The sequence below is a fragment of the Elephantulus edwardii genome, unplaced genomic scaffold, assembly GCF_000299155.1.
Source record: "Elephantulus edwardii isolate Elephantulus edwardi_28Jun2011 unplaced genomic scaffold, EleEdw1.0 scaffold00129, whole genome shotgun sequence".
Lineage (NCBI taxonomy): Eukaryota > Metazoa > Chordata > Mammalia > Macroscelidea > Macroscelididae > Elephantulus > Elephantulus edwardii.
In genome coordinates, this window is record NW_006399879.1 from 5,975,792 (window position 1) to 5,988,328 (window position 12,537).

Sequence of the window (12,537 nt, forward strand, 5' to 3'; positions counted from 1 at the left end):
GTCCCCACATGTCCTCTCGTTCATCTCTTGAACTTCTTCCTCTTGAGGGCCTTCCACTCGCCCTCCTGTGTGGCCAGGCTGCTGAAGAGCTGCTTTACTTTGCGTTTCCTTTCCGCGTCCCTATGACAGGAGTGTGGACCCAGGTCAGGGCCGGCATGGTGGCCTCACAGACAAGGCCAGGCAGCCACCGCGGGAGGCCCACATGCCACAGCACAGGGCCAGAGCCACACGTGGCCGGAGCCGGCCGTCCAGCCCCGCCCCAGCCCCAGAGCCCCAGGTGGCTGGAGCCGGCTGTCCAGCAGCTCCCCCGCCCAGCCCCAGAGCCCCCCCCCCACAGCCCCGGAGCCCCATGTGGCCGGAGCCGGCAGTGGGCCCGCCGTGCTCACCTCTGCAGGGTCTCTGAGAGCTGCACGCGGGCCAGGAACTGGCTGTCCTTGCGGATTTCACGCACGGCGCCCTTGAACTCTCGCTTGTGTCTGTGGATCAGACGGCGCCTCTCCTGCTCCTCCCGGCTGCCACCCTGTTTCCGGCCAAACTCCAGGCTGCGGATGGGGTAACTGTGTGAGCTGTGGTCATCGCACGCTCACGTCACCCCAAGCTGGCCAGCAGCAGGGAGGGCTGTGCCGGAGGTGGGGACTACCTGCGCCACCCCAGGAGCCCCCTCCTCAGAAGTGCTGGGGGGACTCACCCTTTGACCCTCAGGAACCCCCTCCTCAGGCAGTGCCCAGGGGGAGATGCTGCACTTTGACCCCCAGGAGCCCCTCCCCAGAAGTGTCGAGGGGGGAACTCACACTTTGACCAGCTTGGGTGTGAAGAGCTTCAGGGGGACCGGCTTGCTCTTCTCACAGACCAGCGGCTGGTAGCGATGCCCATGGGCTGCCATGTCTGCTAGGACACTGCGACACAGATCCTAGGGCGAGGGGCACAAGAGTGACCTGCTGTGGCCCTGTTGGCCCCCAACGCACGGCTGCCCTGGTGGTCACCCCGCTAGCAACACAGGGCCTCAGGCTTCAGGGCTGCGCACAGGGCTTCTGGGGGACACTCACTCCACTGGCCATTCGCATGTGGGGTCCCCCAGACAGTGTCCCCACTCTCTCACCTGACACGTTGACCTTACCTGCAGGTCCTGGGGGTGCCCGAGGCCCACGAGCTCTGTCAGTACTGCCTGGAGGGGCCGCACGATGTCCTGGAAGGCGGGCAGGGCGCCATACAGCCGCACGCAGTGCTTCACCAGGTCCAGACAAGTGGCCAGACAGGACAGCCTGGGGAGGGAGGGGACCTCAGCCATTGCAGCCACCCCCAGGGCAACACGGGCCCCAGCCTGACCCAGCGAGAGGCCAGCTAAGGTGGGGAAAACTGTCAGGGACACAACTGTAAAACTGATGTTTCTGGGGGTAAATCAAGGTGTCTCGGCCACTCCCGTCTCCCGTGCAGCTGGCTGTGCCGTCCGCCGCGGGCACCCCGTCTCTGAGGGCCTGTCCCTGGCACACACCTGGCGTGGTTGGTCTCGGTCTCTGCCTGGCCCGGCAGCCCGCTGGCCCAGGACAGGGGCAGGTTCCTTCTCTGCCACGAGGCCGCGTCTGCCGTGCTGGTTACCACGAGCAGCTCCGAGTTCTTCCCATGGGCCCGGAAGGGGTGGACCAGCACGTAACCTGAACGTCCAGGGGGACAGGGAAAGGCCTAAGCAATGGGGCAGGCGGCAGGACGCCAGCTGGACTGGTCAATATGCTGGGGAACAACGTGCATCCCCAGGGGTGGAAATGGAGTCCATGAAGGGACACTCATCACCCCCAGCGGCGAGCTGAGGGACAACAACCCCCCCAGGGGTGGGGATGGAGTCGTTGAGGGACAACACACCCCCCCAGGGGTGGGGACGGAGTCGTTGAGGGGGACACTCACACCCAGGGGTGGGGACGGAGTCGTTGAGGGGGACACTCACACCCAGGGGTGGGGACGGAGTCGTTGAGGGGGGACACTCACACCCAGGGGCGGGGATGGAGTCACTGAGGGGGGACACTCACACCCAGGGCGGGGACGGAGTCGCCGAGGGGGACACTCACTCACCCCGAGCTGGCTTGCTGGGAATGGCCACGTGGAGAACTCCGAGGAGGAAGTTAAGGAGTTCGGGCACAAAGCGCTGTGACAGGGACACATACTCCAAGAAGAGACAGCACACAAAGAGCCCTTTGACCACGTCCTGCAGGGAGAGGACTGGGCACTGCGGAGGGACACAGAGACGGTCACAGGGCTGTCACCTTGGGCTGCCCCACAGGCACCACAGTCCCTCCCGCCTCACTGCCCAGGACGCCGACAAACCCCTCCCAGCTGAGACTCCACAAGACAGAGTGACCACAGGGTGACACCGTCTCCTGAGGACGCGGTCTGTGCAGGGAGCCAGGGCTGACAGCCCGAGTCCACACGGCCCCTGAAGTGACCCATAAAGGGAAAGGAGCTGTCTGGAGTGTCAAAGTCCCAAAGGGAACGGGGTCCCACAGCCAGAAGGGCACCGCTCCCCGAGAGCACGAGTGAAGTACTGGAACAGAGGCCCCAGGGCCGCATGAGGGCAGGGTTAGCCCTGATCCCACACCCCAGGACCGGGGAGCCCGCCGGCCTGCACCCACCTTGGTGAGCAGCTGACTCATGCACACCAGCGCCGGGGTCACCACCGGGTGCCAGAAGTCAGAGGTCGGGAACAGCAGCCCTGTAATCTTCAGATAAATGAGCTGGAAAGGAGGCAGGCAAGACACTGAGACATGACCCTCCAGGGGCCCGAGACCCTCCCGAGGCCTGAGACCCCCCCCCTCCAGAGGCCAGAGACCTTCTAAAGGCCCGAAATCCCCCCTCAGAGGCCTGAGACACCCCCCCTCAGAGGCCCGAGACCCTCCTGAGGCCTGAGACCCCCCCCCTCAGAGGCCTGAGACCCTCCTGAGGCCTGAGAACCACCCCCCCCAGAGGCCTGAGACCGTTCAGAGGTCTGATGGCAGAGGGGGTCTTGACAACAGGGTGTAAGCCACCACCCATGCCTGCTTCCCACCAGACACGGTGGCACTTCATGGGCACCACTCTCTGCCTGGCGAGGGGTGCCCACCAGAGGGCCAGGGACAGAGAAGCCCGCCTCCATGGAACTGTGACCCGCGGTGTGCCCCCGTTAAGGGAAGAACTGCTCCCTGCTCCACTGGCGTCTGGTCATCTGGTCTCCTGTGACACTGCTGGTCAGCAAGGGGCTGAGACGTCCCCTCCCAGGCACAGCACGGTGGGCGGCCCCTCGCCCTCCCCTCCTGGGGACAAGCTCTCCCGGGGACAAACCATCCCTGCACCAAGGGGTCCTTGTCACGTGAGTCAGGCCTGGAGCTGTGATCTCTCCCCAAGGACTGGGTCCTCCTGACCACATGCCCAAAGTGTGTGAGGCCAAGTTTCACCATCGTGGCCTCAAAGATGCACCAGGCTGGCATTTCATCCAACACACACTTGTTGACAGTCCTGAGATATTCAGTACGCTTCTCCAACACCACAACTCAAAGTTAAGACCTGTTCTCCTGCTGTCCAACTTTCAGATGCATAGAAGTAACAGAAAAATGCCAGGGCTTGGATCAGGCACCCCTCAGTCTTTAAACTGACATCATTGCTCTTTAGCACTCTGGAGAAGTCCTTGAAGATTTTCCAAATGTAACATGTCTTTCAACATCGCCACTCAAGAAGTATGGATCCAAGTATAACGAAGTCACTGAAAACGTTAACTGTTTCTCCGGCCATCATGATGTTACCATGTTATCACGGTCCAGTGGTGAGGAGTTTTGTTTTCTTGATATTGAGATGTAATCCAGACTGAAAGCGGTAGTCCTTGACCTTCTACAGCAAGTGCTCCAAGTCCTCCCCACTTTCCACAAGCACGGTTGTGCCAGCTGCGTCACGTAGGGTGGTGATGCTTCTCTTTCAATCCTGATGCCACATTCTTCATCCAGCTGCTCAAATAATGAGCTCAGTATACAGGTCAGACAGGTATGGAGAAAGGATACAAGCCTAACGCACCCTTCCTGACTGGGAATCGTGTAGCGTCCCCGTGTTCTGTCTGGACAACAGCTTCGCGGTCTAGGTGGAGGTTCTGACCCAAAGGCAGGGTGTATGCAGAGACAGTGAGTCTCCACTTCCTTACACATTTCTATTACATTTCTGCCTTAAATGATGACAGACTGGAGTATTATTATGTAAGTGATACAATTTTTTTTTACCGTGACTTGATTCTAGTTCATACTGAATCTCCACTGGGGTTGCTTGTTGTTTGTTGTTATGTGCCGTCGAGTCGCCTGCGACTCATAGCGACCCGATGTACAACAGCCCTAAACTCCGCTCTGTCCTGTGCCAATCGCACTGTCTCTGACACTCCCATCCTGATTACCCCAGTCACCAAATCAATCCACCTCATAGAGGGCCTTCCCCTCCTGCACTGTCCCTCCACCCTCCCAAGCATGATGTCCCTCTCCAAGGACCAGTCCCTCCTCACAACATGCCCAAAGTATGTTAGACGGAGCCTCAGAATCCTTGCCTCCAAGGAGCAGCCTGGTTTAACCGTTTCCAGAATGAATCTGTTTGTTTTCCTAGCAGTCCATGGTACACTCAATACTCTTCTCCAGCACCACAGCTCAAAGGCATCAATTCTCCTTCTATCCTCCTTGGTCATTGTCCAACTCTCTGATGCATAACCTGGGGTTGCTTAGCTTATAATTTTTTTTCTCTCTCATTAACTTTAATGAACGTTGAGAGAGATCTTGGATTTCCATACATTCATTGTTGCATTTTTTCCTCCCTACCCACCCCTTCCCCCGTAAGTGGTAATTTTTAAAACTTGATTTTCTAATTGTTTGTGAGAGAGCTCTTGGGGCGTAGTGGGTGGTTAAGGAGAAACACTGCCAATCCAAACACATGTGGTTCAAATCTACCACCGGCTCCATGAGGAAAAGCTGGATTGTTTGCTCCCACGCGACGCCCGGCCTCTAAAAGCCGGAGGTGAGCTCTGGGTCGGTCCAGGGAAGTCCGTGGTTCCGGTTGTATCTAAGGGCTTCTAGCGCTCCTCCCTCTCAGCAAGCAAGGCTGTGGCTTCTGTGAGTGCAGGTTGCTCATGTGTCTTCCTCCAGCACTGACACCTCCACCTGTCTTCACAAACCCAAGCTCTCACGCCGTCTGCGCAGCATACAGACGAAATCGGTGTGGAGAAACGATCCAGTCCTGGAGCTCACCTTGACTGTAAACCACGTGTTCCCTTCTCTATTCTGATTATCACTCCAGACACAAGTTCCCCGTGAGAATAACTAAGTGTCCTGGGATTCTCGGTCTTCTCGGTATCAAGACGGTACGCTGTGTGGACCACACTGTCAGAGCCTCTGCAGAGTCAAGAAACACAAATACGCCGCTTTCTGCGATTCTCTGTAGTCTCTATTACACCTCCCTGTCCTAACTGGTTTGGAGTCATCCTTGGCAAGATTGCATAGTGTATTACTGATAATTTCCCCATTCTGTGGAATAATACCTTTTGGGAACGGGAATAATGGGAATTTCTTCCAGTCAGTTGGCCTGGTGAGCACATCCAGGCTGCCACTGTCTACTCAGACATGTCTTGGTGTGCTGTCAATTCCCAGGGTTGGCCTCCATCAGAGCCGCGTGAACGTCGTCCGTCCTTCCTTCACGTTGGTTCTTGATCGGATGCTGCTTTCTGAAGTCTTCCCGCACCCCCCAGTTCTTCAGGTCCGGTGCCTCCGTGTATCCCCGCCTCTGTCTCAGGACGCCTCCCGTACCAACACAGGCTCTGCCCATGGAGTTCCGTGCTGGAATCCCAGCCTTGACTTTGCTTCCACCTTTCAGCTTGAGAAACTAGAAACTCGAGCTCTCTGCCCGCCACGTTATCAGCCTTTGCTTTGTCTTCTCAAGCGTCCCTCTGAAATCTCCTGTTCAGCACGTCTCTGGGGTGTGGGTCTAGTGTGATCTCCGTTCTCTCCTTCTGGCCTGGTGCTGTGAGCCTCCCCAGGGCCGCAGTAGTCAGAAGACGCGCGGCATAATGACACATCTGAGAAGGGACTCTCATCTAACATGTATACAATACCCCAGCACCTCAACAAGAGAAAAGCAAACAACCCAACTACAAAATGAGCACAGACTATGTATAAACAGACACTTCACCAAAGAAGACATTCGGATGGCAACAAACACATGCAAAAACATTCCAAATCCCTAGCTCTGAGACAGATGCAAATGAAAACCTCTATGAGGTATCATCTCACCCCAGTAACAACAGCAAAGTTCAACAGAGCAGCGAACAACAAATGCTGGCCAGGCTGCGGAGTGACTGGAGCCCTTATTCACTGCTGGTGGGAGTGTAAAATGGTGCAACCACTGTGGTGCTTTCTCCAAAAACTTGAAATAGAAATAGCATTTGACCCAGCAATTCCACCACTAGGAATATACCCTAAAGAAACCAGAACTGCCACCCAAACAGATACATGCACACCCATGTTTACTTGCTGCTTTGTTCACAATGGTAAGGAGATGGAAGCAAACCCAAGAGCCTATCAATAAATAAATGGATAGAGAAACTTCACACAGCACTGAAAAACAAGGAACTCATAAAATATTACACAACACGGGTGACCCTAGAGGACGCTATGCTGAGTGAAATATCTCAGTCACAAAAGGACAAATACTACATAACACCACTGTCATAAAACAGGACTGACATGGGGGTTGGGGGGAAACGAAGAAAAGAGGTGATAAATAATGAACACTGCACTGCAACAGCTGAAGGAAAGAACTAAAAGGAATACATGATTAGACATTATTTGTTGGATAACAGTCTAGAATAAGCAGTGCATAGCAAAGCGGTCAGGGGGAGGGAGGAAGTTATGCAACAATGAGGGAACTTTTTTTAAAAAAGTGACTAGGGGGTAGGGAGGAAAATGTGCAACAATGAATGAATGGAAATCCAACTTTGCTGTAAACTTTCATTATAATCACAATTAAAAAAATAAAATCTGAATTCATCTATTAACGAATAAAGAGACTGAATTAGTTAAAAAAAAATAAATACTCCCAAGAGTAGCAGTGTCACATCACTGAAGCCAAGCAGCGCAGGCGACACACACACCGGGGAGTCTGTAAGGGGGAGTCTGTTAAGGAGGCGGCCGCTGCAGGGGCTAGTGCACTGAGCTGTTAGCCACGAGGTCAGCAGTAGACCACAGCTGGCCACGCAACCCGGGCCCTGTGAGCTTCTGCTAATCGTGAACACGTTTCTGTTCCAGCACAGTGACAGGCGAAGGCCGGTTCCCGAGTCACTGTTAGGATGCCACCTACTACAACAGCTCCAAACCCAGAGCCCGCTGTCCAGACCCACAGGACCCAGTTGTTCACGGTGAACGGACAGAAGATTTGACCAAGTGACGTCAGCTCCCTGGGTGCTTCTGAGCCTGCGCACGTGGACAGAGCCCCTCTCACCCTGCTCATGTGCTCATGGTCCTGTGTGAGTACCCTCCTCCCTCTGGGAGCCATGCCCTCCACGGTCAGCCCCATGGGGTGGTCGAGGCAGCTGGCCCTCTGCACTGCCTTCTACGTCGGGGGGTCTATGCTCAGCAGGTCCAGGCCAGGGAAGGCTGCACCCCGTGGGGTGGTGGGAGGCGGCCGTCCCTCAGCCGCCTGCCCGTGCCCGGGGCCCATGCTCACCACGTCCAGGCCAGGGAAGGCCGCGCGGCCCTTGGCCTCCAGCATCTCCTCCATCTCGTGCATGGCATCGCGGAGCACAAACCTCACGGCCTCGCTGGCAGCTTCAGGAAACATCTGGCAGAGGTTATAGAGCTGCCTGTTGATCACAAGTCAGAACAGCACCAGCTGTCAGGCTCAGCCTGCTGTCCCTGGGACGCCGCTGCCGCCCAGACCTGGGATCCCTCACTCCACTATGAACCTGGCCTGTCCGCAGCCACCCCTGGGCCTGTGACAGCTGGACACCCACCCTAACTCCGGGACCCTCCCGCGGGCTGGAAGCTACAGATCCTTTGAGTAGGGGGTCTGCAATGGCACTGGAGGACAGGGTCCATGCTCATAAGCCCCACAGGTGGTCAGCTGGAGGCACTGAGAGCACCTTCTCAAGCTGTCAGCTCAACGAGGGCCAGGGCAGCCCCAACAGGGGTGAGGCACACTGGCTCCAGAGGGCTGCTGCCAGCACAGCCACGCCACCCCCGGGACGCCCCACCAGTACCCTACGGCAGGGGCCCGGGCTGGGTCCTGGAGGACAGCTACAGTCTCCCTGCACCTGCTACCTCTCACCTCACCAGGCAGGGCGAGGGGCTTTACAGAGAATCAAAGCAAAACAGGGCAGCCACCAACGCCCAGATACACAGAAGGGCTCCTGTTCCAGCCACCGACACCCAGACACAGAGGGGCCCCTGTTCCAGCCAGCGATGGACGCTCAGACACGACACACCAAGGGGTTCCCGGTTATTATCCCCAGGTCTGGTTCCCCAGGCTGCCTCCTCTCTGTGGTACCTGCACCAGCACCTGCTGACCAACAGGCTTGGCCACCAGCACAGGCCCCAACAGCACACTGTGCCAAAGCCCCACCAAGACCACAGCTGCCCTTCACTGCTGGCCCTAAGGCCACTGCTGTGTCCTCTCTGTCCCTGACCACTCTGTCCTGCCAACAAGCGGGTCCCCTTCGCCCCTCTGAACGCTCTCTCCTGACCCGAGACGGGTCACACTGGACAAGCCCCGCCCACCCCACAATGCTGCTGTCACTCACACAACCAACTTGTCAATCACATGGAGGTCCGGAGGGTCTGTCGTGGCCAGATGCCCAACGTGTTCCAGAAGGAAGCCAAACAGCTTCTGCGGGGGACAGACCTTGATGTATGCAATGCGCAGCACAGGTCACCACCCCCCGGGGCCACCTGTGAAGCAGAGGGACGGGGCCTGCCAGGAGCCCACTCCCAGGAGCCAGTCGTTGATGGCCAAGGTACTTGTCATACAGCCAGTGAGGGCCACACAGGGCAGTCCCCAGAGCTGGGTCCCCAGGCTTCCCTCCCAGGGCTGGGTCCCCCTGCTCGGCCTCCAGGCCTCGGCCCCGCGCTGCCCTCACCTCCAGCTTGGCTTTGTTCCCCGCTGCCAGGCTCGGGTGGTTGCACTTCTGAATGCGCTCCACCACCAGGAGCTGCTCGCTCACGGACTTTCCGGTCAACAAGGCCTTCAGCTCCTCCGAGGACTCGGGAGCTGCCGGAGACACAACACAGTCGTGCTCATCACAGAGAAGAGGGGACCCCAGCGGCTGACGTGGGTCGGCAAGGTGCCTCCTGCGCCCAGGACCGGGGACAGCTAGACGCGCCTTCTGTGTGGCTGTTTCGCTCCCAAGCTCCAGCCCGTGTGAATGGACAGAGCCCTCTCCTCGGGCAGAGCTGGGAGACGCCACGGCTGGTCCAGACCACGGAATGGACATGGAGTGACCGTCTCAAGAAAGCCAGGCGCCAGCATTGTGCTTTCGCAGTGCACCCAAGGGGTGTTTCCACCTCCTCCCGAGGGAGTAACAGGCCCAAGCCTTTCCGTACTCCACCAGTGGGTGTCAGGTTATGAAGAAGACACCACGAGAAAGGATCATAACGGAGACATGGGAACTGAGTACACACTACAGGGAAATCGGCCCACGGATGAGCTCCGAACTCGTGCCCAACCTCCCAGGGCTTGACCAGCTCCCACCGTGGTCCTGGGAGGGTGAGGCTGGTGTGTCACGGCTCAGGGCCACGTCCAATGGGTAGTGACCATCCAGGAGCCTCCCAAGGACGTCCAAGGGCTCAGGGTCATGTCCCACAGTTAGTAACTGCCGGGAATCTCCCAAGGACATCTACATGGCTCAGGACCACATCACATGGGTAGTGACCACTCAGGAGCCTCCCAGGGATGTCCATGCAGCTCAGGGCATCGCATGGGTGGTGACCGCCCGGGACTCCCAGGGACGTCCACCCCGGAGGCCAGCCTGCTGTGTCTCCAAGATGAGCTGGGGTCTGCTCACCAGAACTAGACTTTTCCTGAGGAGCTGCCAGAATGACAGTGAAATTGGTGAACGCTGGCCTCCCGCCTGGACCACGGCCAGCTGTGACAGGACACCTAGGAGCTGACCGCTGACCGCCTCCCGCCGGCCCGGGCCCCGACGCCGTTTACCTGCGAAGGTGTAAGGCAGCTCGGCCGCGGCGTGCACGCTCTGGTTCCCGTCTGCGCGTCGCCCCCTGCACGGCTGGTGCTGCCCCTCCTCCGGGCTGTCCTGCTCCTCCCGGCTCTCCTCCTCGCTGTCCACGTTGGAGTCCAGGTCAGAGTGGCTGTCGGGGTCATCGCTCTGCCCCTCGTCCTCCCCACTGGAATCCCCTTCCTCCTCGTCCTCCCCATCGCTGTCCTCCTCTCTGCTGTCGGCGTCACCGGCTTCCCCGCCTGCCTCCTCGGGGGCGGTTTCCTCGATGTTCATCTTTCCGTCCTGGGGGGAGAAAGGACGCACGGACGTCATCAGGACATCAGTGCAGTGACTGCAGGCCGAATGCAGTTACACCAGCGTGGTCACACGGCGTCAGCTCCCAGTGACAGCGGGCTGTACGCACAGTTACAGCAGCGTGGTCGCACAGTGCCAGTTCCCTGTCCCTAGCCACAGGGAGCGGTGGCCCCTTCCTGGTTTTCCTTGGCTGCATGGTGACGCATCCCTAGACCTTCCCAGCCCCAGGACCCTCCAACCTCATGTGTGGTCATCCCACTGAGAAAGGTGTCCAGGGCTCCAGCAGCCGGGGCCAGGGACCTCCACTGTGGTCACTGGTCTGGGAGCAGCTGGCATGGCTGTGCTTTGAGGCTTCTTGTTTGGGAAGGGCCCTACTGCCCCGACCAGACTCCTATCTCTAAGGGAAGTGGAGCAGACCCGACTCAGAAACATAGTTAGCGATATCTACAATCCCAATTTTTTTCCTTGAAAAATTATTTCACTAAAAAAACCCTGAAGATTATACACGTCTGGTAATGCATATGTCAAAACTAAAGGTTAGATTCACGCAGCGAGCTGTTGTGCACCATCGAGTTGGAACCACACATGACTGACCCTCCAGTGAGTCTGAGAGGCAGCAGACCCCGAGGACTGAGGACCTCTGTGGATCAGTGGTGAGGAACTGAGCTGCCAACCTGAGTGGCCACAGTTTGAGTCCCCTGGCTCCTCCACACGACAGACGGGCAACCCCTCCTGTGCAACGTTACCTCCTGAGAACTGCTGGTCGGGTCTAACAAATCACCCTGCCCAGCTTTCTCCACGAGCCGTCGGCAGGCTCCAGCGGCACACCTTTGCTGGCAGCACCAGGCTGTATCGCCCAGCCAAGTCCCCAGGGCTCCCTGCACCAGTCAGCACACCTATTGCCAGCGTTACAGGTCACACCAACAATCGCTCTGGAACAAACCAGCTCACTGAGCCCAGACTCTGCAGCTGTCAGGGGCTGTCCAGGTGAGACGGCCATGTGCAGGCGACGTGACAGAGACCTGCCCGCTGGATTCTACGCTGTGACCTGATTGGTTGACTCTAAGCCGGGGGGACCGTGTGAGACGGAGGAAAGAGAAGCCCCCCAGGCTGTGGTCTCCAGAGGAACCGAGGATCAAGCCTTCCTGCGGGGCAGCTCTTGGCCTCTGCGGGCTGCGTGTTTCAGGCAGTGGCCACCACGGCTCCCTGACCGGCCTCCCGTCCACCTGTTTGTACCCGGCACTCCTCAGGGTGTGGGGGCCCTGGGACACCTGGGGATGTGACAGGCCCGTGACCGTCCAGTAAAGAATGATCCTTCCTGATGCCCATGTACGACCGTGCCGCCCACGACCTGTCAGTGCGCCTTCTCTTGCACAGGAGGACGACGTGCAGCGGCCACTTACTGTGTAGGAAAGCAGACGCCGGTCATCTTTGTCCAGGACGAAGCCGTCATTCAGGTCATCGGCGGACAGGTGCGCTGGCTTCTTGGTGCCGTCTCCCGCGTCCTGGCCGAGCATCCTCCGAAGCCTCTCCGCCTGGCCAGACGCAGAATGGTCACAGGGCGCCCAGCTCAGAGAGGAGGCAGGTGGACTGGGGCCTCTACCCGCCCGCGGGCCCCCCAAGACCACCGTGTACCCCACGGAAGCAGGCGGCCTGAGGCCTCACACCTGCCTGCCTGTGAACCCCCAGCCCGCCGTGCACCCCACAGCAGCAGGGAGGGCAAGTCCTCAACCGGCCTGTGAACTCCAAGCCCACAGTGCACCCCACAAAGCAGGCGCCCAAAGCTTCCACCCTACAGCCCCCCAGAAGCAGGGCTCCTTCCACGGGGAGATCTGCGCTCTCCCCGACGGCCCCCACAGGACCAGCTTCTGTGGCTGCCGCTCTACTTCCATCCCCGGAGCTCTGTGCTCTGCAGGTGCCGACAGGTCATGGGGGTGCCCTGCCTGGGGAGGGGGCGGGGCGGTCTCACTGTCTGGGGAGGGGGCAGAGGACGATCTCGCTGCCTGGGGGGGAGCAGAGTGGTCTCACTGACT

General features: G+C 58.6%; 1 protein-coding gene across 1 annotated transcript in view; it reads right to left on the reverse strand.

The window, feature by feature from the left end:
- Window positions 1-20: 20 nt before the first annotated feature.
- NOP14 (NOP14 nucleolar protein) overlaps window positions 21-12,537 on the reverse strand; it is a 21,393-nt gene continuing 8,876 nt past the window's right edge. The window contains exons 7-18 of the mRNA XM_006893617.1: window positions 11,908-12,039; window positions 10,186-10,492; window positions 9,113-9,243; window positions 8,777-8,862; window positions 7,705-7,840; window positions 2,622-2,723; window positions 2,065-2,218; window positions 1,493-1,652; window positions 1,118-1,262; window positions 792-910; window positions 387-542; window positions 21-120 (exon numbers count right to left, since the gene is read on the reverse strand). Of these exons, the coding sequence (XP_006893679.1) occupies window positions 21-120; window positions 387-542; window positions 792-910; window positions 1,118-1,262; window positions 1,493-1,652; window positions 2,065-2,218; window positions 2,622-2,723; window positions 7,705-7,840; window positions 8,777-8,862; window positions 9,113-9,243; window positions 10,186-10,492; window positions 11,908-12,039 (1,728 nt within the window). The remainder of the gene's footprint in view (window positions 121-386; window positions 543-791; window positions 911-1,117; window positions 1,263-1,492; window positions 1,653-2,064; window positions 2,219-2,621; window positions 2,724-7,704; window positions 7,841-8,776; window positions 8,863-9,112; window positions 9,244-10,185; window positions 10,493-11,907; window positions 12,040-12,537) is intronic.